General features: G+C 48.1%; 1 protein-coding gene across 4 annotated transcripts in view; it reads left to right on the forward strand.

The window, feature by feature from the left end:
- The window catches only part of Tln2 (talin 2), a 401,812-nt gene extending 389,704 nt beyond the window's left edge, over positions 1-12,108 (forward strand). For 3 of the 4 annotated variants that reach the window (XM_060384836.1, XM_021638296.2, XM_060384837.1), the window contains 5 exons: positions 286-411; positions 2,197-2,259; positions 2,352-2,579; positions 5,428-5,553; positions 7,783-12,108. In XM_060384836.1, the coding sequence (XP_060240819.1) occupies positions 286-411; positions 2,197-2,259; positions 2,352-2,579; positions 5,428-5,553; positions 7,783-7,911 (672 nt within the window). In that variant the 3' untranslated portion in view covers positions 7,912-12,108. The remainder of the gene's footprint in view (positions 1-285; positions 412-2,196; positions 2,260-2,351; positions 2,580-5,427; positions 5,554-7,782) is intronic. The other variant, XM_021638297.2, reaches the window with a different exon arrangement.
- Positions 12,109-24,660: the final 12,552 nt, after the last annotated feature.

Consider the following 24,660-nt stretch of genomic DNA (forward strand, 5'->3'; position numbering starts at 1 on the left):
GAGTGTCTTACACTGCATTTTGAAGACGGTGGTTTGGAGAAGCACTTTGTCTCAGCCCTTTCTGATTTCAAATGTGTGTAGAATGTTACCACTAACAGCTTTCACTTTCTAGTGGAGGGGGAAGGAAGGCAGCAGAGGGCAAGGCCTCCCTGCCCTGGGTGTGGCTTGTCAACAAAAAGCAATAGGCACCAGAAGAACCAGGTGATCAAGCAGTAAGTAGCTTGGCAGAAAGAGCCCCTTATGGCCATATGTGTCACATATGACTTGGTTTTCTTTTTCTTATAGCAAGCAGACGAAAACCTGGATTTTGAAGAACAGATCTTAGAAGCTGCTAAATCCATTGCTGCTGCCACAAGTGCCCTGGTCAAATCAGCCTCAGCAGCGCAGAGGGAGCTGGTAGCCCAAGGCAAGGTGGGTAAGCCTGGTTGGCCAAGCCACAGAGGATCCAAGGAGGGAGAGCCACTGAGGGACAGAGGAGACATGTTCGGCTTGAGAAAAGAAATGCATGTTGGGACCCTGTTGCTGGGTTACAGGTCTTTTCCCCACCACTGAAAACTGCTTAGATTTTACCAGCTGAGCGAAAGCTTTGGCTTCCAGGCCTCTCATCTGCTTCTTGTTAAGGAAAACTTCCCACTCCAGGCAGTGATGAGGGCCTAAAAGAGACACTTATAGTCCCACCGTACATTAGGCTGCCTAAACTGTCGTCATTTCCTAGTAAGTGTCATAGTTCAGGGGCTCTATAATCCTACTTCCCGAGTCCAACACCTCCACTTGGTTTTAGGACCACTGAGTGAATGTTGGTTGGCTTGATAGTGCCTTGCTGAGCCTGTGGCTCACAAGGCCAGTCTAAACTTCAATCTGAGATTCCCACGGTCTATACCATCATTAGCCCAGTCCACCTGCACTGGCATGAGAGCATCGCTTCCTCTCAGCATTTAAATGCGCCATGTGTGCTGTTGTTCCCATCCATGGGGCCGTTCTACCCAGACTGGGTCTTTCCGGGAGGCATTCCAGAAGCCTGTTGAGTTGTAGCTCTGAGGAAGATTCAGTCACTTGTGTGCGTGTTTTGAGGACCTTGCTGTTTGTACGCAAAGAGTTGGGTTGGCTTTTGGAGAACAGACCGAGAAGCTGTGCCTGACCAGTGGTTCTTCATCTTCTACCAGGAAGTTGTGTGCCTCTTAGTCTAAATTACATGCTTGCTCTTCTTCTTTAAACCATCTTTGTGGTATGTCACCCAGGCTCATCGGATATACCTCTTCCCACCCAAGCCTGTGGGCTGACCACGGGCTCCTCACTGAACCACTGTAGGTCCTGCCTTGTGTTCGTCTTGCCATGCATTTCCGTCATGTTCTTGTTTGACTGGACAGCCTACAGAGACCCATAGATTGAAGTGTTTGCCTTCTGCCCTCCATAGTAAAAGACAGACTATGCTAAACAGAGTGTTATATACCAGAGAATCTCCCTTGAATGTAGTAGGTTTTCTGTCCTCCACGGGACTTGGTTTGTACAGGCATTAAAAGTTGGGAAAGGAAGTTTGGATGGTCTTAGGGGAGCTGTAGGATTATATGAAGACCTTGGGGGTTTGCCTGACACTCAGGAGGTATCTGTCATTGTTGATGGATCCCCAGTCTTGTTTTCAAGTTGAGGTACTCATCTCTGACCTCCTGCACCAATACCTTCTAGGTCTGGACAGAAAAAAAATATCCCATTTACTGTGATTTCTAAGTAGAAGCAGAAGTGACTCTTCTGTCAAGCCCCTTTGTCCTCTCCACTACCAAAAAATGTATTTTAAAAAATATCTCCCATATTTTCATAGAGGGAGATATTTTACATATCTTCTCCCAGAATCTCACACCAGGGTTTTCAAGGTGTGAGCAGGAAAGATTTAAATGCCCTTGACCCTTGAAGGAGGAAACCTTAGGGTTTGTAACAAAAGAAAGGTCAACAGAGGAAGTCAGCATCGGAGCTAGCCCCAAACCATCATTTCCTAGAAAAGTGGTATCCAGCAGCCAAGTGGGAGCCATTGTCCTTTGTGTATGTGGGGCCAGTCCAGATAAGCCAGCAGGTGGATCTGTGGCTAGGATCCCATGAGAGGAGTGACTGGTCCATTGCTGTATGGCTAGCTGAAGGGCGTGGGGTGTCTGCGGTGGATACGGCTACCTTGCTCATGGCTAACTTCCCTCCTCCATTCACCAGGTGGGCTCCATCCCTGCCAATGCTGTTGACGACGGACAGTGGTCACAGGGGCTGATCTCTGCCGTGAGTCGCCTTCTTCTTCCTCCTCATTTGCTTTGTGGATATCCCCAAGGGAGGTTTGGGCTTTGGCTCATTTCTCTGTTGACTGTCCTCAGGCCCGGATGGTGGCGGCAGCAACCAGCAGCCTCTGTGAGGCAGCCAATGCCTCTGTGCAGGGACATGCCAGTGAAGAAAAGCTCATCTCATCCGCTAAGCAGGTTGCAGCTTCAACTGCTCAGCTGCTGGTGGCCTGCAAGGTGAAGGCCGACCAGGATTCAGAGGCCATGAAGCGGCTACAGGTAATGGTCAGTGATGCTGGTGGGAAAATACTCCTGTTGGAGCGGGTAAGTGTCGCCAAAGGGGACCGTCTCACTTCCTTGGCATGACCCACCAGGCTTTCCATCAGCCAGCTCTGTGTCAGTCTCCAGCCTCATCCTCCGCCGTCTGCATCCATGCATCCCACAGCCACTGCCCACCACATCCACAGAGCAGTCGGGCCTTCGGGGCTGGTGCCTGTGAGCCATCACTGACCTGGAATGGTCTGGCCTCTCACCAGCCCAATCCAGGAAACTCCCATTCATTTTCTGTGACTCAGCTCAAAGTCACCTCTTTTGGGAAACTCTTCTTGACTCCCTCCCCTGTCCTGCCAGAGGCCCTGGCCTGGCTACAGAAACTATGGTTCCTGTCATATGGCACCTCTGCCTTTATTTTTGTGTGTCAAGGCATCTCAGGTACCCTTCTTCATGGCACCTGATTCAGAGGAGGCCCTCAGGTGGTGCTTACTCCAGCAGGGCAAGAAACACAGAGGGGATTTAGGGAAGTTGCTACGGTTTCCTTCCCAGAACCCAGAAAGCATGTTCATAACAATCAAGTCTTTTCCCATATGTATACATTGTTCTGATTGTTTTAAACTATAAAACTATTTGGGAGCTGTAAAGATGGCTCAGGGAGTCAAGGTGCTTGCTGCTAAGCCGGATGACCTGAACTCAACCACCAGAATCTACATGGTAGGAGAGAATTGACTCCCACAAGTCTTCTTCAGACCTCCCCAGGTCGTGTGCGCTTACACACCACACACACACACTCACACACTATATATCAAATGGGATTTTAAATAACTGTGTTAAACCCAATGAAGGGAACATTTGATTTGAAATGGAAAAACATCGCATTGCCTCAGAGCCCCCACACAGATGTTTGCTTCCTATTTATCTCGTCATGTACATGAGATGATTGTGTCTGGTTATGCTCACAGCAGATACATCTGCTTTCTTGTCACATAACGTGTCGTCATGCACATTTGTTCCTTGAGGTGGAGGCTCCATTTTTCATGAGTCCTGTTTTTAGTGATTGCATGGTTTCACATCAGCTGACTTTGCCCGTTTGCCCCATGCTTCAGACATTGTGTGTTTCCAGTTTTCTAGAGTTTTACTGTGATAAGTATCATTATATAGATAATTTTATTGCTTAAAAGTATCTGGTATGTACATCATGAATAAAATCATATAGGGCAGAAAGTCCAGGTGCTTCTTGAGGACTCAAAAGTTTCATATGATTTTTAAAATCCTTATTTTCCCTTGGAATTGGGACTTGTACATATGGGAGATGCTCCGAGGAAAACACTTAAGAGAGCTCTAGGTTTCAGGGCTAGGGGCATGACTTTCTGGCAGAGTGCTTGCCAGGCAGGCGTTCAGACTTGGGTTTAATCCCTAGTGCCACATAAAACAGGGGTGGTGCTGTAAGCTGTGAGACTAGCGCTTGGGAGTGGAGGCTGAAGATCAAAGGCTTGGCTATCCCTCAGACCTGAAACTCTTCACTCCGAGAGAGATGGGCAAGGAACACTGGGGATTTATTGAAGCTTTGGTTGCCACTAAAAGATAATTCCAAACCCCAACTGCAGAAGGCAGCTCCTCATGGTCCACTCCCTGAGGATTAAGAATAGACTGTAGCTGAGTAGATGGCTCGGTGGGTACAGCGCTTGCAGGTACAACCCTGAGGGTTTTGACCCCAGCACCCAGAGCCAGACACAGTGGCATGTGCCCAGCACGAGGGAGGCAGAAGCAGGAAGACCCCTGGGGCTCACTGGCCAACCAACTTCTGACCTGTATGCATTCGCGCGCGCGCGCGTACACACACACACACACAAGAATAAAGTAAAATGGTCAAGAGTCTATAATAAAAAGGTGGAGATGACAGACTTTTCAAGATGCAGCTCCTGCAGTCTCTTCATCTTGTTCATAAGGCATAAGCCTCGCCGTGACTCAGAGCAGATCCATAAAGTCTCGTTGCTTGCGAGGCTGTTCACCCCACACACGAGCGGGTGTTCCCTGGCTTGTGCATTCATAGCCCTCCATTCCCTCAGGAAACCCTCAGTGAATCCCAACCCTGAGCAGCCTCTGTAGCCAGTTCTGGATGTTCAAAGAGTTTAATTGTGCCCCTGCCCTCAAGTTGTTAGTGCCCAGAATAGAGCTGTCCCTGTCAGAGAGACCCAGGTGTGGCAAGGGCTGTAAAGAAGTCAGCAGGGAGCACCTAAGGACTCTGAGAAAGAACGTGAGCCAGGACCATGGCATGCAGAGAACTGTGAAATCTGGGCCATGACTTCAAACACAGGCGAAGTCAGGACCAAGGGGAGATGGCTTTCCAGGCTACAGGGACAGCCCCTGAGTATATTTCTGTTATAAGCATGGGCCACTTGTATGATCATTATTTCCCCCTCAAAAGCATGTGCTCAGGCCAGAGAGCTCTCTCAGTCATACAGTGCTCACTCTAAGTATGAGGAGCTGAGCCTGCATAAGAAAGCTGAGCCTGTAATCCAGATGAGCGAAGGTAGAGATGAGCAACACTAGCTGGCAAGTCTAATCTAACTGATAAGTTTCAGACCAATGTCTCAAAGGAAGTAGGTGGCCTGGGGTCATTCTCTGGCCTCCATACCCACACACATGCACCCCACATAAACAGAAAAGCATAAAAGAAGAGGAGGAAGAGGAAACGGAAGAAGAAAAAGCACATGTTTTGGGGAGCCAGGAACTGTATCTCAGTTCACCACTGAAAGATCTGTGATTCAGTCGATGTCAGTGTTGGAGTTGTTGACTTATCTCACTGTCTCCAGATAACTTCTGTGTTTAACTTGGTCTCATGAACTTCATGTCTGTTCTTGCTAATGAAGTCACGTGTGTCTTGTTCCCTGTCTAGGCAGCAGGAAACGCTGTGAAAAGAGCCTCAGACAATCTTGTCCGTGCAGCCCAGAAGGCAGCATTTGGCAAAGCTGATGATGACGATGTCGTCGTGAAAACAAAGTTTGTGGGCGGCATCGCTCAGGTAAGTGGCTAAACAGCATGCAGCTGCCAAGATGAGGGTCATAGTATGATAGATCCTCAACAAAACAGCCTTAAACAGGAGGCAAGCCCATCGCTTCTACAGGAAGGGTGTGATGCTTTTGCCATGTTTGAGACCCAGACTGCACCCTGCACCTTATTCTCCCTCCCTAGATGTTGCCCCTGGCAACCGGGTCCAAGATGACCAACTTCAGTGTCCCATCTGTCAGAAAGAGGGAAATGAGCAAGCGCCAGAATTTACAAAATTCCCCGTACCATTGGTCAACATGCAGTTACCAAGCAGTAGAATGGGAAACGTGGGCTTCTTTCCTGGGTAGTCATGTACCTAGCTAAAATTCAGGCATTCTATTATAAGGAAAGGAACAGAAAGTAGCCTAGAGTACAGCAGTGGTGTCTTTGGGATGGCCGCCTGCTCAATCCCTCCACAGGCAGAATGAACCCTTCTCTCTCCCAGAACTGTTAGGAAAGGACTTGAGGTTGCCTTAGGCAGGATTGTGTTCTCCTGTGTGGAAAAAAAGAGGAAACGCCAGGGAGCCGGGCCTGCAGTTTTTGGATGATTTAGATATATCAGATACATGGAGCTGTTGTTCTTAGCGGCCCCAGGCGGGTGTTCTCCATGTCTGCCTGGACCCTCCCAAACTACGCCAGGTCTTGGCTGTACACCAGGTTGGTTTTGTTTTTTACCAGAAAGTGCCTTTTATTCACTTGTTCCTTTAGAAGTGTCATATAAAAGGGTCCCTGATCAGCTGAATCTGGACAGTACTGCTGCACCTAGTACCCCCATCTCGATCCGTAAACTTGTTGGCGTAGTAGACATTCTGGAAAGGTCCACTGAGGGGAACTTGTTTGGCTTTCTTAACACAAACTTACCCTCGTCTCAAGGCCCCAGCTAACGAGCATGCCTCAGATTTAGACCTTCACAGCACGAAATACATGCATTCTATCCTCTGTGCCTATCCATAGCTTCCACATCCTTGGATTCAACCAATAGCGGCTTAAAACTAGTCAGGAAAACCCGCAACTGTACTGAACGTAGAGGGGCCACTTTTCTGGTCGTTTTTTAAACAATGCAGCGTAGCTAGCAGCCGTGTGCACGGTACTCACATTACACTCAGGCTCAAAAGTCATCTGGGGAGTATTTAAAATATGCACGAGATGGCTTGGAGGGTAAAGTGCTTGCCATGCTAGCATGAGGACCTGAGTTGGATCCCCAAACCCCATGTTTAAAAATAGAGGCACGGTGTGCACATATGTAAGACCAGTGCTGAGGAGGCAGACAGACAGGCCCCTGGGGCTTGCCAGCCAGCAGGCCTGGTTCCAGATAAAAGTGAGAGATGCTGATGGCCCCCTGAGGAACAACAATCAAAGTTGACCTCTGGCCTCTACATATATGTGCAGCCACATACACATGTGCACGTATACACACATGAACCTGCACATATATGTACAGATGCATTCGCTCACTAAGTAAATAAGTGCAGGAGGTGATATATAGGTTGTATGCAAATACTGTGCCATTTTATATCAAGGGCTTGATCCTCCATGGATTTGGGGTCCAGCCAACTAGGACTCTGAGTCCAGGAATTCATCCCCAACAGATACTAAGGGCTAACCCTATATGAAGGCCACCTAGTGGTCGAGGGTCTTAGCCTTAGCATCCTGCACGAGCTCCTCCCTTCTCTACCAACCAAGTCACTGCAATGGCCCATGTCTCGCAGCCGCAGGCCCCTCCTTGTAAACACAGGACTTGACAGGTGAGCCACAAAGGTGACGGGACAATCTAAGTCAACTGCAGACACCAAGCCCGGTGTGGATGCAGGTGTTTGCTGCTACGTCCCTACCCAGAAGTCAGCTTGGTTTATTTTTTGTTTTTTTTTTCTGCTCAGTTGAGTCATTGGTCTCAAAACCTAGCTGCGGTATAGGCTAGTTTCCAGAGCTAAGAATGCTGTTCCTGGGCCAGTATTATGGCTTAGCAAGTAAAGATGGTTGTGGGTAAAGGCCTGGAGACCTGAGTTCCCTAGGAAATAGAGAACTGACTCCTGCATATTGTCCTCTGACCTCCGCACCTGTGCTATGGCACATGCACACACCCTCAACACACATAAAATATTTTTTTTCTAAATGTTCTTTTGCATCCATCAGTGGAGGGGCTGTGGAAGACAGAGTTCTCCACAGAAGCTTCAGGTCTACCCTACTGTTGTTTTCCTTCCAGATCATCGCAGCCCAGGAAGAAATGCTGAAGAAAGAACGAGAGCTGGAGGAAGCCAGGAAGAAGCTGGCCCAGATCCGCCAGCAGCAGTATAAGTTCCTACCCACCGAGCTGAGGGAAGATGAGGGCTAAGCCCCGCCCACGATGGCGAGCCCCAGGAGGTGGTTCCCACCCCCACAGCAAGAACTGGACAGACCAGTGTTCCCGAGAGCCAGGAACTTCCTGGAAACTGCTGGCCCTCCACCTGGAGTCTCTTTCTCACCTCTCCTGTCACCATCGGCTGCATGATCATGGTGTCACACGGTACAGTGTCCCTCCCGCAGCTCCCGCAGCTCCCCTCAGGCCTCGCTGTATCTCAGGAGAGAGGGGTGCGCATTTCATGGACTGATAGCAAAAAGAGAGAAGTCAGTATTATGTCATTCTCGGACACCTTTACTCTCTGTCCTCCAAGACTGCTCCAGGGCCTCTCTGTGAAATCACACTAGGAAAAGGACATCAGTACTAACCCACAATGGCTCCCAGGAATCGTCAGTATCATGGACACAGATATCCTCTCTGGAGAGAGAAGACAGAAGCTGCAGCTGGACACTGTTAATAAAGCCAGAAACACTCCCAGGTGGACTCTGGGGTCTAAGGTCACAGAGGTCCTTGTAAGTTTGGAGCACTGATTCACCCATGGGGGTGAAGAACCCCCGCCCCGTTTGCACGCTTTTCTTGCCTCAGTGTGTAAGCTCCTCGTACAATCTACACCCATCTTGTATTCTGTGGCCCAGAAAAATGGAAGTTATTTTATTTTTATTTTTTTTCCCCTCCGTAATCCAAAGGGCAGAGTTGTGGGAAGTGGCCAGGGTCAGGTGGGCAGGGGCCAGAATAAAAGACTGGGCTCCTTCCTCCTCTGCAAGGCTGTTTCGGTTTATGTAGATGCACGCACACCAGCTGTGTCCCTGACGGCTCTCAGTGGGGCGCCTCCCGGAGGAAGAGTGAGGTAGGACTTAGGAGGGAATGAGGACTCTCCCATGGTCGAGCGCCATTATCAGTGTCTGTGCTCTTCAGAGGAGCCCCGTTCAAGACGGGAAGCTGTGTGTTTTGAACTTTTTCACCTTCGACCCCAAGAGGGTATTTCCTACCCTGTATCTTAATATTCCCCAAATCTAAATCCACACGGGCCTGAGTGACAGCTTGTTGTTGCCTGGGCGTCGTCACAGTACATCATTTGGGTGCTGAGCTTTCAGCCCTACATATTTCTTCCCCTCGTGTCTTCCCTCTCAGGGCCCTCTTCTGGAAAAAACATCCTAGATCCCTGAGTTTACAGTTGATCTGAGCTTCTAACCCAAGCAGATGGATGAAGGATGAACGAGCTGAGGCCAAGGGGCTAAATACTATGTCTTGGCATGTTTTAGTGATTTCATGAAGAGTTAGTAGGGTCATGCTGGGCCAGGGCTCCGTTGGTAGTGTTTGCCTGGCTAGTGTGCACAGAGCCCTGGGTCCCGTCACTGGTGTCACATAAGCTTGGTGTGGTGGCACGTGCCTGTAATCCCAGCACTAGGGAGGTGGAGGCAGGAGAATCGGAAGATCAAGGTTATTCTTGGCTTCCCAGTGAGGTATAGAGCAGCCTTGGCTACGTGAGATAGGCAGCTGCGTGGGGAGAAAAAGTAATAGAGGCGTGCAGTTTTTCAAGAGTAGTGGCTGCAGAAGGCAGGCTTTCTCCTCCCTTAGCGCTACCAGTGCTACACTCTGAGATGCACTCAGCGCTTGTGTCTGGACTTTTTTTTTTTTTTTTAACCAAAGAGAAAATACCGGTACTCTGGTCCTCAAAAGGAAAAAAGGGAGAATCAGCCTTCAGCCTTGCCAGATGAGTCTTCCGTGCTGCAGCTCTAAAACATAATTACATCTGACAGCTTCCCAGATGTGTAGAGACGGATAATTGCGGCACATAGAGATCCCTCCCAGACAGGTAGAAGGTTATACAAAGTGTGGTGTGAGTGAGCAGCAAGTGGAGGGCACGCCAGCATCAGAGGCAATAGAGGAGGGCTGCTGGAGAGCCCTGGGCACTGGGCGGGGGGCCGGGTGCTGGGGGCCTTGAAGCTCCTGGAGAAGCAAATGCTCCTGCTCATCCTCTTTGAGTGTAACTCTTCATGTCTTCTCTGGGTGGGTACTTTCCAAAACTGTTAATCCAGACCCCAAAGTTCATGATCAAGATGTGGCCTCTCATGGTAGGACAGGAGGCCCTCCTGCAGCCCACTCACCCTCTTTCCTATACCGGGCAGCTGCCCCTCATCCCTCCTTCCACCTGTCCCTTGTCACCTTGGATGTCCCAGGGGCAGGGCAGGGACACAGGCCGAGTTCTCTGCCCTTGCCCCAGGGTCATTTAAAACCTCCACGATAAGGATAAGGATAAGAGAGAAGACCTCTAAAGGATGAAAAGCCAAAGGCTCTTTCCAGCTGTGCAGAGTTTCAGGACAGTAGGAGTGTGCCTGGAGTGCTGTGCCACTAGGGACTTTGGGGGGGGGGGTTTCCAGGTATCACTCGCCACCATCACGGTCCTGTTTCTCACCTAGCCCTTGCTTGCCCATGCTGTGTCCAGGTATGTGAATGTCACTGTGGCTGGCTGCATCTCTCCAGATGTCATAAAATGGCCAAAATGCTAGGCTGTGGGCATTACTCACATGCTGTTTCTGTTGTTCCCTTAGGCACCGAGGGGACATCTGGCTCCTAAGGGAGAAAGAATGTGGGTGCAGTGGATTGCATTCTGAAGTAGTTTCAAGCCAAAGTGGCCCAAGGCCTAGGGCATGGCACTCATCCCACTGTGAGAGGGGCTAGGCATGCAGATGAGTGTTCTCCAACCTCTCTGTCCCATGAGGGAGGCTGACATTGTGCGTGGAATCCTTAGACTGATCTTTCTGTCCAGAATTTCCAGTTTTGATGATCAAAAGAACATTGTCCCTGGTGGCTGGGAAATTACGTTTGGCTTGCTTGTGCCTTTCAGAGGTCTTTGGATCAGGATGCAGAGGCTGTGTTCAGTCAGACAGCCATGGGCAGCGCTTCCACCGGCCTGTTGGGGGGTGGTCGTAGAGGTCATCATAAGCAGATACTTGGACCTGGGCAGTCCTCCAGTTGTCATGGTGGTTTCCTGAGGCAGCCGCCCTGGCTTCAGTCTGTGCCAGGCTCTCAGGGCTAAGCCACCAGCAGTTGTGCTGGCACACGCTCTTAGTCCAGAAAATCCTCTCAGCTTTCCATCAGATTCATCTGTTTGTTTCCTGAGCACTCCATCAGCTGCTGAGAGTGCAGGCAACTGAAACCAATTCCTAATTTGTTTAAAAAAAACAAAAAACAAACCAGTATAACCAGGTGTGGTGGCATACGATTATAATGCCAGCACTTGTGGGCAAGAGAATCATAAGTTTAAGGCCAGCCTGGGCTGGGTAGCAAGATCCTATCTCAAAAAAACCAAAGGCTAGTGGGTGTAGCTTCGTGTTAGAATATTTGCCTAGTAGGTGCGTGGTCCTGGGTTTGTTCCCATCAACACGTATGAAATTTAGCCAGTAAGTACCACCACATGAAGGAATGTATTTATTGCCACCACCTAAGTGACTCCAGAACCGAAACCTCATGAAGGAACCAGGGTGGAGATGGTGAGACGTGCTCTCTTCGCCCTTCTTTCCTCCCTAGCAGTAGTCCCCCAAACCTCCCTGAGCTCTGCAATTCTAGGCTACGGCAGCACCTCTGAGATGCAGAGTTTAAGATCCCAGCACAGACTGTCTGTGCCCTGCTCAGACCACTACAGAAAACAAAACAGTCTGTGATAGAGGGTACAGATACATGTAAGAGGCTGAGCAAGATGCAAGGAACTGGAAGGAAATGTTTGCTTTCAGGCTGAGAGGCAACCATTTCCAGAGTCCTGAAAGCCGAAGTCTTGGGGGCTGTGCTGGCGGCTCAGGTCTTCCCTCTCCACAGAGTCAGCAACCGCTGCCAGGGAAGGCATCCTCCACACATCCCGACACCGGGGCTCTATCGCTCTGAGCTTGCACTTGGTGTATTAAGGCTATAGTCGTTGGGAGTGAGCATGAAGGTGGGCCTTCCGGTACTCTGACAAGAGTAGGAAGAAGAGGTGTCGCTTTTCTGTGAGGCGGGCTAGGTTGCATCTGGTCTTCCTGGAACCCAGCCCCCTGCCCACCAAGAAGCAACAGCATGCGAGGCCCTCTGTAGCCGTGTCTCCCAGAGACAAGAAAGGGAAGCTCTGCCCTTGTCACAATGTTTAATCCCATGAATTAATTTATCTACTCACATAAATTATTTTTTTTATTCATCAGAAATAAACTTTTAAAGGAATGAACTTGTGTGAAGGTTTCATGACAATGGGTGGGGGTGGAGGGAGATAAAAAGAGGGAGGAGAGTGTCTTCATCATGGGGGAGAAATTCTGCCCTGAGTGCCAACCATCCATCTCCACAGTAACCAAGGGTGTGTGTGTGTGTGTGTGTGTGTGTGTGTGTGTGTGTGTGTGTACGTATGGGTAGGGAGGGCTAAGCCCCAGGGTGCCATCTCGTTCCACTCAGCTTCGCTGACACAGGAAGATAGAATGGGTAGCAAGATATGGTCTCCTTTTCCCTTTGAAACAAGTGTGCCCCTGACCAGGCAGCTCAGCCTTTGCCCTGGCATGTCGCTGGAAGACTGAACACCTAAATACAGAAGAGTGCATATGAGGCGCTCGGCCTAGAGACCCACCACAGGAAGGTTAGGTTCCATTTGTGACAGCTGAGGCCAAAAATGTCACCTCCAGCTTTCCTGTGTGAGGGGGCGGATCCTTGGCCAGGAGTCCTTGTTTTCAGGGCAGACAGACTTAGAAAAAGATGAAGCATTCCTAATCTCAAGGTGGGGGTGTTAAAGACTCACCATCACAACCAAAAGTGGTGTTGGAATGGCCACCAATGAATAAGAGGATGCCTTTTAACCCACACTCTCTAAGCCAATTGGTAATAAAGGTTTTATGTCTCTGACTTAATAAGAATAACAAAAACGGGCTTAGAGCTGACAACCACCAAAACAAAAGTGAGAAGCCTGGAGGAGGGGGGGACAGATAAGGAAATGGGGTGAGAGAGCCTGCCATTTGCTGAGTCTCCTTAGTGGCAGTCCTGTGCTGCCAGCACACCCCTCAGTGTTCAGCAGGCCTAGGAAAGGCAGGTGGCCATTCTTCAGAGGGATAGCCCAAGACTCAGGGAGGTAGGATGTAGCTGGGTGAGGCTGGCTGCTGCCTATCAAAATTCACATCCTCTCTACGCAAGGACCAGATCAGGTCAAAAGGCCAACAGGGACCTTACCTGCACGCTCTAGCGCCTGCTGTGGCCAGGACATTGGAGCCCAACTCACATTCCCAGAGATGGTCATGGTTCGGGGAATATACACTTGATCCAGGATAATGGGAATCCTGCTCTGAGGTGGAAAAGGCTCTGAGGAGGCCTTTTCCTCCTCAGGGAGTATAGGGAGTGTGAAGGTAACACTTGACCCGGAGCTGTGAGAAAACAGGTTCTGGGCCTGAAGGTGGGAAAGGCTTCCCTTCCTAGAGGACAGTGTTTGCCTGATGTTTCACGGGGTGAAGGAGTGAGTGAGGCTGCAACCGTAGGCCTGTAAGTGCAATGGCCTGGGTTTAATGCAACCATGACCTAGGGGAGCAAAGAACAATTCAGTGAGTCCGGGCATGGAGTGGTACAGAGAGGAGTTAGGACATCATATTGGGGTCCCGGAGCTCTCCAGCACGGGGATGCCTAGTGGGAGAGAACCAGCAAGGACAGGGAACAGGAAGCAGGTGTTAGGTGGCTAATACCCTGTTACCCCGACTCACTCCTCATAGCAAGAGGCGCAGCGAGTCTAATCCCCATTTTGCAGCTACAGGCCAAAGCACAGAGAAGCTAGGTAACTCCCCCAAGTTCACTTAGCGAATAGAGCTGGGATCTCCCAGCTACTCTGTTATGGTCACCCAACTAATAAAGGACAAAGTTCCAGGCCTTTTCTTCCAAAGCTCATGCTTGTTTACAGACCTTTGAAAAACTTAATTCTTTGAGTATTTCATACAGTTCACACATATTACACACACGTATAAGTATGTGTGTGTGTATATATATATATGTTGTTGTTGTTATTGTTAGAGACAAGGTTTCTCTGTGTAGCCTTGGCTGTCTTAGAACTCATTCTGTAGACCAGGCTAGCCTCAAACTTGGAAATCTGCCTGCCTCTGCCTCCCAAGTGCTGAGATTAATGGCGTGTGCCACCACGGCCTGGCTTTTTGTTGTTGCTGTTGATGATGATACAGTTTATTTTTAAAGATTTATTTATGTATTTATTTCTGTGTATAAGTGTTTTGCATGCGTTTGTGTATGTGTATCACATGCATGCCTGGTGCAGAGGTCAGAAGACGGTATTGGATCTGGAGGAACTGAGTTACAGATGGTTGTGAACCATCACTTGGGTGCTGGGAACCAAACCCCAGTCTTCTGGAAGAGCAGGGAATGTTCTTACTCATCAAGCCTTCCCTCCAGTCCCTTTACAGTGTATTTTTATCACATCATTTCCCGTCACCAGCTCCTTTCAGATCTTCTCCCATTCCTACCCATCTAGTTTCATAATGAAAAATATAGACCTGACTTGTGTTGAACAATATTCTTGAGCACAGGAATGTGGTTGAGCTATTCAGCGTCACTGCGCTGAAGAAAACTGATTTTCCCTCTCCCATCATTTGTGAAGAGCTTCTTGGTGAGGGGCAGGACTTGGTGCTCGCTTCCCCTTCTTCATGCTCACATTTTGTCTGGCATGAACTTGTGCAGGTCTTGTGTGCGCTGGCATAGTCTCCATGAATTCATATGCGCATCTGATCTTGTTTTATAGGGAGTGTCATCCCCTGAGTGTCATCCACTTAAAATCTCTCTACCTTCTAGTTCTTACAGTCTCTCTACCTCCTCTTCGTTATAGATCCCTGAGCCTCGAGAGGAAGGCTATGATAGACAGCTCAGTCAGGGCTGAGCACTCCAAAGCATCTCACTCTTTGCACATTGTCCAGTTGTGGGCCTTTCTGTATGTTCTCATCTACTGCAAACAGAAGAGTCTCCAGTGAGTGCTGGCTGGCATGAGAGTCCGGTAATACGTCATTAGGGATTGTTTATTGCTATCTTCATTTTGTAGAATAATCGTAGTGGGTTTTCCCATGGTCCCATGATCTATGCAGTTTCAGGTTCTTGGCTTCATTGATAGTATCATCTCATGGAGTAGACCTCAAATCCAATCAAAAAGTGGTTTGTTGTTCCCCTGACATTCTTACCACTATTATATCAGTGGACTATCTTGTAGGCAGATCATTACTCTGACTTGCGGTTCACAGCTGGGTGAAATGACTGCTTGTCCTCAGCAGGGCGTGTAGGCACCTCTAGCTTTATGAGTGCTAGCCGGTAGGGGTGAAGCCTCCAAGTGGGTGCCAGCTAGATCTCTCCATGTTCTATGCCGTAAGTATGTGGTGTCTTCAACCGTAGGGCCTTACTGTCAAGTTGTTGAGGGTAACCAACAGCATCGACATTAGCCTGGAATATTTGGAGTGTATCTTTGTGGGACCCCTTTGGCCCAAACAAAACCTATTTCTGGTACAAGGGGTTCTATTTGGTAGGCTGTGGTGTCTACTTTGGGTATTGTCTCCCCTGTTACATGGTGACTCCATTTAAGTTTCTTTAGTAGGTTTTCATATCAGACTTTCCAAACTTTAAAAGAAATTGTGTGTATGTGCACAATGCTACAGGTGTATGTGGAGGTCAGAGGACAAATTCGAGTGTTGGTCCTTCCTTCCACCTTGTTTTAGACTAGGTCTCTCGTCCTCTGCTGCGCACACAAGGCTCTCTGGTCTGTGAAAAACTCATGTTTTCACAGTCAATCTGTGGAGCTCCTCAGTGAAAGGCTGACCTGCAGAAGAGGAGTCACACAGGCAGAGGTGGGGAGAAGGACTCTGCGGGGAACCGTACATATGGGTGGCAAGGCCTGGCTCATGCTAGAGACTCCTGAGCAATGAGGGATGTGGGGGTTGGGAGGGAGAGGAGACCACAGGAATAGAGGACCGTTCCATTCCATGTATGTTTGTGGCAAGGAGGGGGCATCCAGAGGGCACTGACTAAGAACCTTCCTCCGCTGCTCAGCCGCTGATGTATTCTAAAAGGATGCTCCTACAACCCTACTTTGAGTCCTTTTTTCCAGACCAGTGTGTGTGTGTGTGTGTGTGTGTGTGTGTGTGTGTGTGTGTTAGCTTAAGTGTACCACAAAGTCCAGAGGGCATTGGATTCCCTGGCACTGTAGTTCTAGGAAGCTGGTAGTTGTGTGCTGCCTTACATGATGCCAGGATCCAAAGCTGGGTCCTCTGGAACACCAGCGTGCCATGGTAACTATGACTGAGAGATAGTCACCTGGGTATCGTCGTTTAAACATCTTCACCCTAAACACAGCAGATTGCTTGCCCTGTGTCCCCCAGAATCAGAAAGCTTCTGGCCTTGTGGCCAGGGGTAGACTGAGGCTGAGGACAGGCCTGTCTATCCAGGGGTAGTACCTAAGAAGCTCAGTACAAGGCCCAAACCCTTGAGGCCATATTTAGAGCTCCCTGTCAATTCCCGGTTTCGGGAACTCTACAGGTTGGAAAATGAAGTTTGATACTCTTCTGCTCAGAGCTCAAGTATTGCAGAAATGCTTCAGGTTTCATCAGAAGGCTGATCATATTCTACAGGCACTTGGGGCTTGAGTGACCTAAGGTGAAAAGAGGCCTAGACCCTTATGCCTGCATTCCCAGCACTCTTACATCATTGGGATTGTCAGAGAAGCGGGAAGGGAAAAGCAAGGGCTGGGGTCTTCTCAGTTCCCAGGACTCTGTAGAAAACATTACTTCCCTCCACAGACCTCCAATGAGCTCTAGGGAAGCCAGTCCCTCCTCCATTGTGCTAGAAGGACCCACAGCTTCAGGAAGGGTCAGCAGCTCAGGCTGAGCAGCAGATGGGATGGGACTGACCACCAAAGCCAGCCAGGGAAGCAATTAGCCAAGGGCTAGCTGATAGCAGCAGTGGAGGATGTTGGGGGCTGCAACAGAGGGTTAGGAGAGAAAACCACAAAAGATGAAAACTGTGAAGTTCAGAAAAAAAGGTCATCTGCCAGCAGAAAAACTTGGAATTTGGAGCTTCATCCAAAGGGAAGGAGAAGTGTAATGAACCTCACACCAGTGCTACTTTGCTTCAAGACCTTCAGACCTGCAGGTGCAGGCTCAATACGCCAGGGACATGACATCCCTGCCCTGTGGACCGTGTCCTAGAAGGGGACCATATTTGCCGCTGTACACACTGGCAGCACAGTTGGCCAGTGCCAGGCCACAGGGGGCAGTGTGGTTCTACGGGACACTAATAGAGTGTCCCTGTTTCTCTGGAGGGGGAAAATAACCAGAAGTTTCTAGGAGAAATTTAAGAAGCAAAGTGTAGGTGAATAGTTTTGTGTGTCTCTGTTTTTGAACAGAGTTTTGTGAACTTCTCGAGGGCCTCAAGACATTCTCACGCATTCAGCATCGCCAAAGGGGTCATGGAATGCTTGCTGTACCGTCAATATTCTGGCCTTGGGGAATTCCTTTGTTTAAATTACTGTGTGGTCTAGGGAAAAATGCTCTCCATACCATGGACTTATTGGAGCCCTACTCTGAAATATCACTAGAATTGTTGCCTACCTGTATTTCATCTCCGAAACAGCCCCTTCTAGGTCACAGGCAGGGCTCACACCTTGTCACACGAAGCCTCACCAGCTTCCAAAGCCATGAAGCTTAGACAAGACGGATAGCCTAAGAGGTGAACATTAGTTTGTTTGTGACCAAACTGCCTGGGAGCCCTCTGATTTGAACTTGAATCCACAACATAGAGATTGTTTCTCAACAGCTGCCACCAACCACAGCTGTCCCCTTCTTTCCTCATCTTATCCCCCATGCAGCCCCATCCTAGCTAGCTAGCATGGAGTAACATGACTGCCCAAGAGAGCATCTCCAAAGAGTGCTTTCCTAGGGATCCTTTCCTAACATGACTTCAGAGAAACACAGCTTGAGCCTTAATATATTGGTACCTCCTTGTCACTCTGGCCACTGACAAGCAAAACACAGGACAGATAGGATCTGTTTGTGTTCCTATTGCTGTGACAAAACACCAGGACCAAAAACAACTTAGGAAGCGGGGGTGGGGGGGGGTTACTTTCATTTCTGTATCATCAATGAAAGAAGTCAGGGTAGAAACCTGGAGGCAGGAGCTGAAGCAGAAGCCATGGAGGAATGCTGCTGCTGGATTGCTCTTTATGGCTTGCTTAGCCTTCTTTCTTTCTTTCTTTCTTTCTTTCTTTCTTTCTTTCTTTCTTTCTTTCTTTCTTTCTTTCTCTTTCTTGATAAGGTTTTTCTGTGTAGCCTTGGCTGTCCTGGACTCTCTTTGTACACCAGGCTGGCCTTGAACTCACAGAGATCCACCTGCCTCTGCCTCCCTGAGTGCTAGAATTCCAGTTGTGTGCCACCACACCCTGCTTCTCAGCCTGGTTTTTGTATAGCACCCAGAATTACTAGCCCAGGGTGTCACTGCCCACAGTAAGCTGGGCCCGCCTACATCAATCATCAATCAAGAAAATGCCCTGCAAGGCTTCCCTACAGGCCAATTCTATGGAGACATTTCCTCACTTAGGTTTCTTCACAATGACCCTAGCTTATGTCAAGATGACATAAAAACTACTCAGCCCAGGATCCAAACCAAAGGAAGTTGTTACTGAAATATATAAAAGACTTCATATAGTATGATCTGATCCCTAGAAGATCATAACCTGGACCCACAAAGAAGAAAGCGGGGGAAGAAAAAGGGAGAGGCAGAGAGAACAGTTTTTTTTAACAAGCTCTGCAGGCCCCTGGGCCATAAGCACTTGCAAGTTCAACACTCTGGGCTTTCTTCCTTCACTGTCTGGAGACAAAAGGAAGCAAAAAGAACATACAAAGCTTTGGGCTTCAGAGAGATATGGCTTTGAGCAAGTCACTTTCAAGATCTTTAGAAATGCAAGGTGAACATTCTGCTTAACTCCTCACTTCCTCTCAAAGTGGAACAGTAACCTGAAGCCAAGGGTGCCCTGATTGGAAAACATCATTCCTTCTACTGGTGGTTGGCTCTGGACTAGATATTCACCCTGATTCTTCTGAGGGGAGAGGAAATGTCTGCAAGAGGTGTTGGACTCTCTGCCATAACAGTGATGAATGAAGAAGCCACTTTAGCCATATGGGCAAGCAGCCTCAGGATGGACTCCATCCCAAAGACGGCAGAGTGAAAACAATCAAGACTCCATATCTTTTGTGACCTTATTCATCAGCTGGATGATGATCCACAATTGTGGATGGAAAATATACCTCTTGCTCCAAACAGAGTTATAGTACAACTATTTAGTTCGTGTCCAATATGATCAACCCATTAGCATCTAGGAGTAGAAATAGTTGTGCCTTGTAGCCATGGCAATGAAATAAAGAGATACTGATAGGCAGGTCTATAGCTATGGTAATGGGATTATTGGTAGTCTTTAATAGAAGAAGAAAGGGAAGAGTCTCAGGGGATCTTCACTTTTGATTTCAGCCAGCACTGCCTCCTTTACCTGGCCTCCTCATTCCCTACTTCTCCCACCCCTGGCTGCAGGTGATCTTGGGCTCTGTTGGACATGGAAGATTGACTAAATGGAAGACTGCATGATACTCATTCCATGAGGGTGTCATTCATGGTGAAGTGGGGCCTTGCTGGGAAGCAGCTATTTGTGGTCACCCATGGTCCTGCAATAAGCCCAGACAGCCCACTGGCTCATCAAGTTGGACTTGAGAGGAATACTTGAGTCTGTTGTCAGTGCCTCAGAATAAGTTTGTTCACGTCTCTCCAGGAAAAGTCACACCACAGGAAGTAAGAGGTAGCTTATTCTGAACCATATTTGAACAACTGTGGCCCAGGAACACAAATTCAGGCTATCCCTGAATGTCATGTTCCGCTGTGCAAGTTACAGGAACATTTGTGGTCAGAGAACAAAGGAGGTTGCGAATCACTGCACGAAGGCATCAAGTTGGGAAATCTTTTCTGTAGGTTTTAGATGTGGCCTTAACATTTTTAACTTTTAGGATGATAGAAGCTAGTGGTGGTCAGCTAAGTGGTTGGCTAAGCATAATGACATATTCCAAAATGTTCGTAAGAGTAGAAAAAAACAAAAAAACACAACTTCTTCCAGGCAAGAGATAGATTCTCTGGCATGGGTGGAGACAAACCTAACATTTCAGTTGGGCCGTGTAAGTCACTTGGCAAGACACCACCACTAAGAGGCAAGTTTGCCTTAAACCATGCTACAGATAGGTGGTGGAATAATCATTCTGTGATGAGATACTGTGTTTTTTTTCTTTCTAAAATTCCAAGCTACCACCACTGCCTCCCATACTCCCATAGCTTCCCTAGTCTGTCCACTTATCTGAATTATTCCGAAAAGTATGCTCTGACGTGGGTTCTGGGAGCTGAACTGGGGTCCTCTGCAAGAGCAGTGCCCACTCTTAAGCAGGGATCTTTGTCTCCAGAATTTCATGCACTTCTAGAATGAGATGGTGGTGATGACTGGGTTCAAGAATCGGGCTTACTTGGTGGATATGTATGGAAAGTGTTAACAGGCTCAGTGCAGAGAGTTGAAGCAGAAGGCAAGGGTGCCAGTCCTCTCCTAGACTTGGGGATGAGTAACAGGGGCACACATTTTCTTGTTTCCTGCCATGTAGTAAGCCTGAGTAAGCTATAGACATCTGCGGCCATCACCTACAAAGTACAGCATCTGAGGAATGTCTGCTATTCGGGGTATGTGGTGTGTGTAGGCTGTGTTTTTTCTGTCCATCTTCACTGGGGATGGAAATCCCTAGCTATTTTGTCTGAAGGCAGCAGCAAGGACCTGAGGCCGCCTAGGCTGAAGGTAGAAGAGGGAGAAGAGATGCTAGCTCCTACCCTGAGGAGCACCTCTGTTTGCATTAGCAGTTGGGGTAGGCAGCTTCTTGGGACTGGAGAGAGGGAAGCCAGCCCTTGTAATAACAAAAATAGCTCATCTTCCACAACCGAGCCTAGCTCCCTACTTACAAGGACAGAGCTGTGAGGCATGGTGCAAGTTCTGACTGGGCAATCTTGGAACCATGTCTTGGTTCTCAGAACTTTTGTTTTCATGTGTAACCAGACCTGTTTCATAATTCTTCTTGGGGCTGGAAGATGGACAGCATTGATGTTTGACAGCCAGCAGTTCTTGGAAGAATTAATTCTAGGCTCAGTGTACTAGTTTGTGTTTGTTTTCATATTTTATTTATTTAGTATGTGTTGCATGCCATGACATGTGTGCGGAGGTCAGAGGACAACTTGCAGGGACTGGTTCTCTCTTTCCAACAATGTGGGTCCCAGGGACTAAACTCCAGTCAAGATTGGTGGCAAGTGCCTTTCAACCACTGAAGAGTTTCACTAGCCCTCTCTACTAGGTAGTTTCAAAATATCATTTCTCTCTTCACAGGTTAACATTCATTATAGGCATATAATATGCAGCCACAGTCTTGAGCACATTTGTAAATACTAGCACATTTATCCCTGAAAAGTAGGCACTAACTCCTTCCCCAAGTCCATGCACCTGGTAAGCACCAGGCCCAACAGGACCTAGGCAGCCTGTCTCAGAACGTGTATCACCAACCAGCGAGCTATATTACACGTCAGTGGTGAGGGGACGGGAACACAGCTCTACTCTGCCCTCATCAACAGCCTGAGAGGTTCCGCCAGACTTTTAGGGACCTTGACTCAGGTAGCTTTGATACTCAAAGGCATTTCAAAATTAACTGATTTATGACGAAGAGAAGTTGGAAAGTTTTATTAATGATATTTTAATATAAGCTGAAGCACGAGCGATAATAGAGACTCGGAACATAAGGAAGACAAAACCTAAGACACAGGGCCGGGGGGGTGGTGGCATATGCTTCCCAAGGGAGAATGCAAGATCTGTCCAGTGTGAGCATAGGCTCCTCGAGGGAGAGAAAGCAACTAAACATCTTAGCATTAGCCATATACATCATTTGGATGGCTTTTAAGTTACATCTCCAAAGACTGCCAGAAGCCCCACTGCCACTGTAATCTCCTTTGATAAATGAGATGGGTAAGTGAGGTGACTCCGGAGATGGACCATAATCTGATAAAGTGAAGGCAGGTTCTGGTAAGGTTCCCACAGGGTTAGCGTGAGCCTTTTCCCTGAAAGTAGGATTTCCAGAAAGTTGCAGGTTTATGACTAGGAAAGGAGAAAGGCTTTGGGCAATTGAATTGTCCTACAATCTTGCCTTTTTGCTGCTGTATTAGTCAGGGCTCTCTAGAGGAACAGAACTGATAGGATGAATTGTGTGTGTGTGTGTGTGTGTGTGTGTGTGTGTGTGTGTGTGTGTGACTTATTAGAGTGGCTTACAGGCTATGAGCCAGCTAATCTACCAACAATGGCTGTCTAGCATTGGAAAGTCTAAGAATGTAGTAGCTGTTCAGTCTGCGAGGCTGGATGTCTCAGGTGGTCCTAAGTGTACGTTGGAATCTGGAAGAAGCAGGCTCTAAAGCCCGTGAAGGGATGAACTTGCCAGTGAGAGTGAGAATATGAGTCAAAGAGAGAAGCTTCCTTCTTCCATGTCATTTATGTAGATGGACTGCCAGTAGAAAGTGTGGCCCTGATTAAAGGTGGATCTTACCTTCTCAAAAGATCTGGATTGAAGGTGGTTCTTCTGGTTTCAAATGATTTACCTAAGAGCCCTCTCAGGTGCATTGTACCCAGCTCTTTGGTTTTAGATCATGTCATGTGTAGTCAAGTTGACAACCAAGAATCATCCTTAACACTGGCAAACACTTCAAACAGATTCCTGGGTGAGAAGGCTCCTTTTCTTTCCTCCCGTCCCTAAAATTTTCCTTGTCTTTCTATCCTGCTTTGCTATGTATATCACGTGATTTTAAATGTCATAGGATGAGTGGTGGTGTTAGTGCCGCAAAGTCAACGAGAAAACCAAAACCAAGTCAACGTGTGTTAACACAGCTTGCAGAGAGAGGAGCCTACTGGGGGATCCGCAAACCACGTCAGTGTATAATGCTCACAAACTGTTCAGCCTGTAGATGGGCGAGCCCAGAGCTGAACCAGGCGTGCCACCCGGTGCCTTTCACTGCCTCAGGCTTCCTTTAACAACCACAGAGAAGCCCTCAAACACTTGGGGTAGTGACAGGTTTGATAGGAAGCGTTCCTATTATGCTAGCATCAGAACACGACTGTCATACAAATACCCAGGAAACATGGGTCGGAGATGTGTGTAACTTAGTGGAGGAGCCAGCAGCATGTCTAGATTCATCTCAAAATATACATATTAGTCATCAGCATTAAAGAAAAAACTCTGGGGCTGGAGAGGCGGCTCAGAAGTTAAAAGCACCGGCCACTGGCTACTCTTCCGGAGGTCCTGAGTTCCATTCTCAGCAACCACATGGTGGCTCACAACCATCTATAGTGAGATCTGGGGCCCTCTTCTGGCCTGCAGTCAGCAATACAGGCAGAATGCTGTATAAATAATAAATAAATAAATCTTTAAAAAAAAAAAAAAAGAAAAAACTCTGAGGTAAGACTGCTGAATCATTTACAACACGGATTACCTTACAAGTTAGCAAAACGGTAACCTCTGCTTGACTACTAGGCAGGAGGCATATATGCCATGTGGATACACTGAACAGAGGATGAGGCACAGCCTGGACACAACAGAGCAGAACTATTTGAGATTTAAAACATGAATTGCATATTTCTGGATTTTTTTTCCCATTTAATATCAGGCTGCAGTGAATTATGGGTAACTGAAACTGCACAAAGAAAAACCTCGGGTAAGAGAAAGCGACTGTTCATTTTATTTTCTAAACGCAGGATATTGAGTTGTCTATGACTGGCATACCTAGAAGGAGAGAATGACACTCAGGATGAGAAGACCAAGGGCCAAGTTTGGATCACGGCCCATCAGTTTGCGTGCCTGTGTTAATCCCTATGCTGTCTGTGAAGAAGAGGTTTGGAGGCGGGTTGGGGAAATGGCTCAGTAATTGATATGCTTGACAAGCGAGCATGAGGACCTGAGTCCATATTCCCAACACCCAGGTCAAAAGCAGAGCCTGGCATGCACCTGCAGTCCCACTCCGGGGAGGGAGAGACAGAAAGCTCTTTGGGTGGTGCTGGTTTGCCAGCTTAGAAGAACGGATGATCTCCTGTTCAATGAGAGACCCTGCCTCAAAAATTCCAGGTTGGTCCCGAATGACTCAGGAAACATTGTGGGAAGCAGGGTAAAAGAATGTAAGAGTAGGCTAGGGAAGAGTGCTGTGAAATGCTGCCTTCTGCACATGATGGCTGGTGATCTTGTGAAATCACTGCAGCTGTGCTTACCTGCACAAGACCCACACAAGATCAAGCCAGCAAGATCAGTGAACATTTTCCAGGCAGCACTAATTGGGCTCACTCAGTTATTAGAGAGAGACAGACAGAGAAAGACAGAGAGAGAAGGGGAGAGGAAGGGGAAGGAGAGAGGAGAAGAGGGAGAGAGAAAGAAAGAGACAGAGAGAGGTGAAGGTGGGAGTGGGAATATTTGTGGAGGGAGTGGCTTTACTAAAAGTTTGGGAGAACTCTTTTGTGGTCACCAGATGATACCAGGAAAACTGGCTACCTTTTTGAGTTCTTAGTCTCATTAACAAAAGAATTTAATAAAAGACTCAAACAGACCCTGGAAAACAATTTTATTAGAGTCTAAAAGAAAAATCCCAGGACAGGTAAGCTGCATAGCTCAGCAGCTGCCT

Source organism: Meriones unguiculatus, chromosome 6 (genome assembly GCF_030254825.1).
Source record: "Meriones unguiculatus strain TT.TT164.6M chromosome 6, Bangor_MerUng_6.1, whole genome shotgun sequence".
NCBI classification, from domain to species: domain Eukaryota; kingdom Metazoa; phylum Chordata; class Mammalia; order Rodentia; family Muridae; genus Meriones; species Meriones unguiculatus.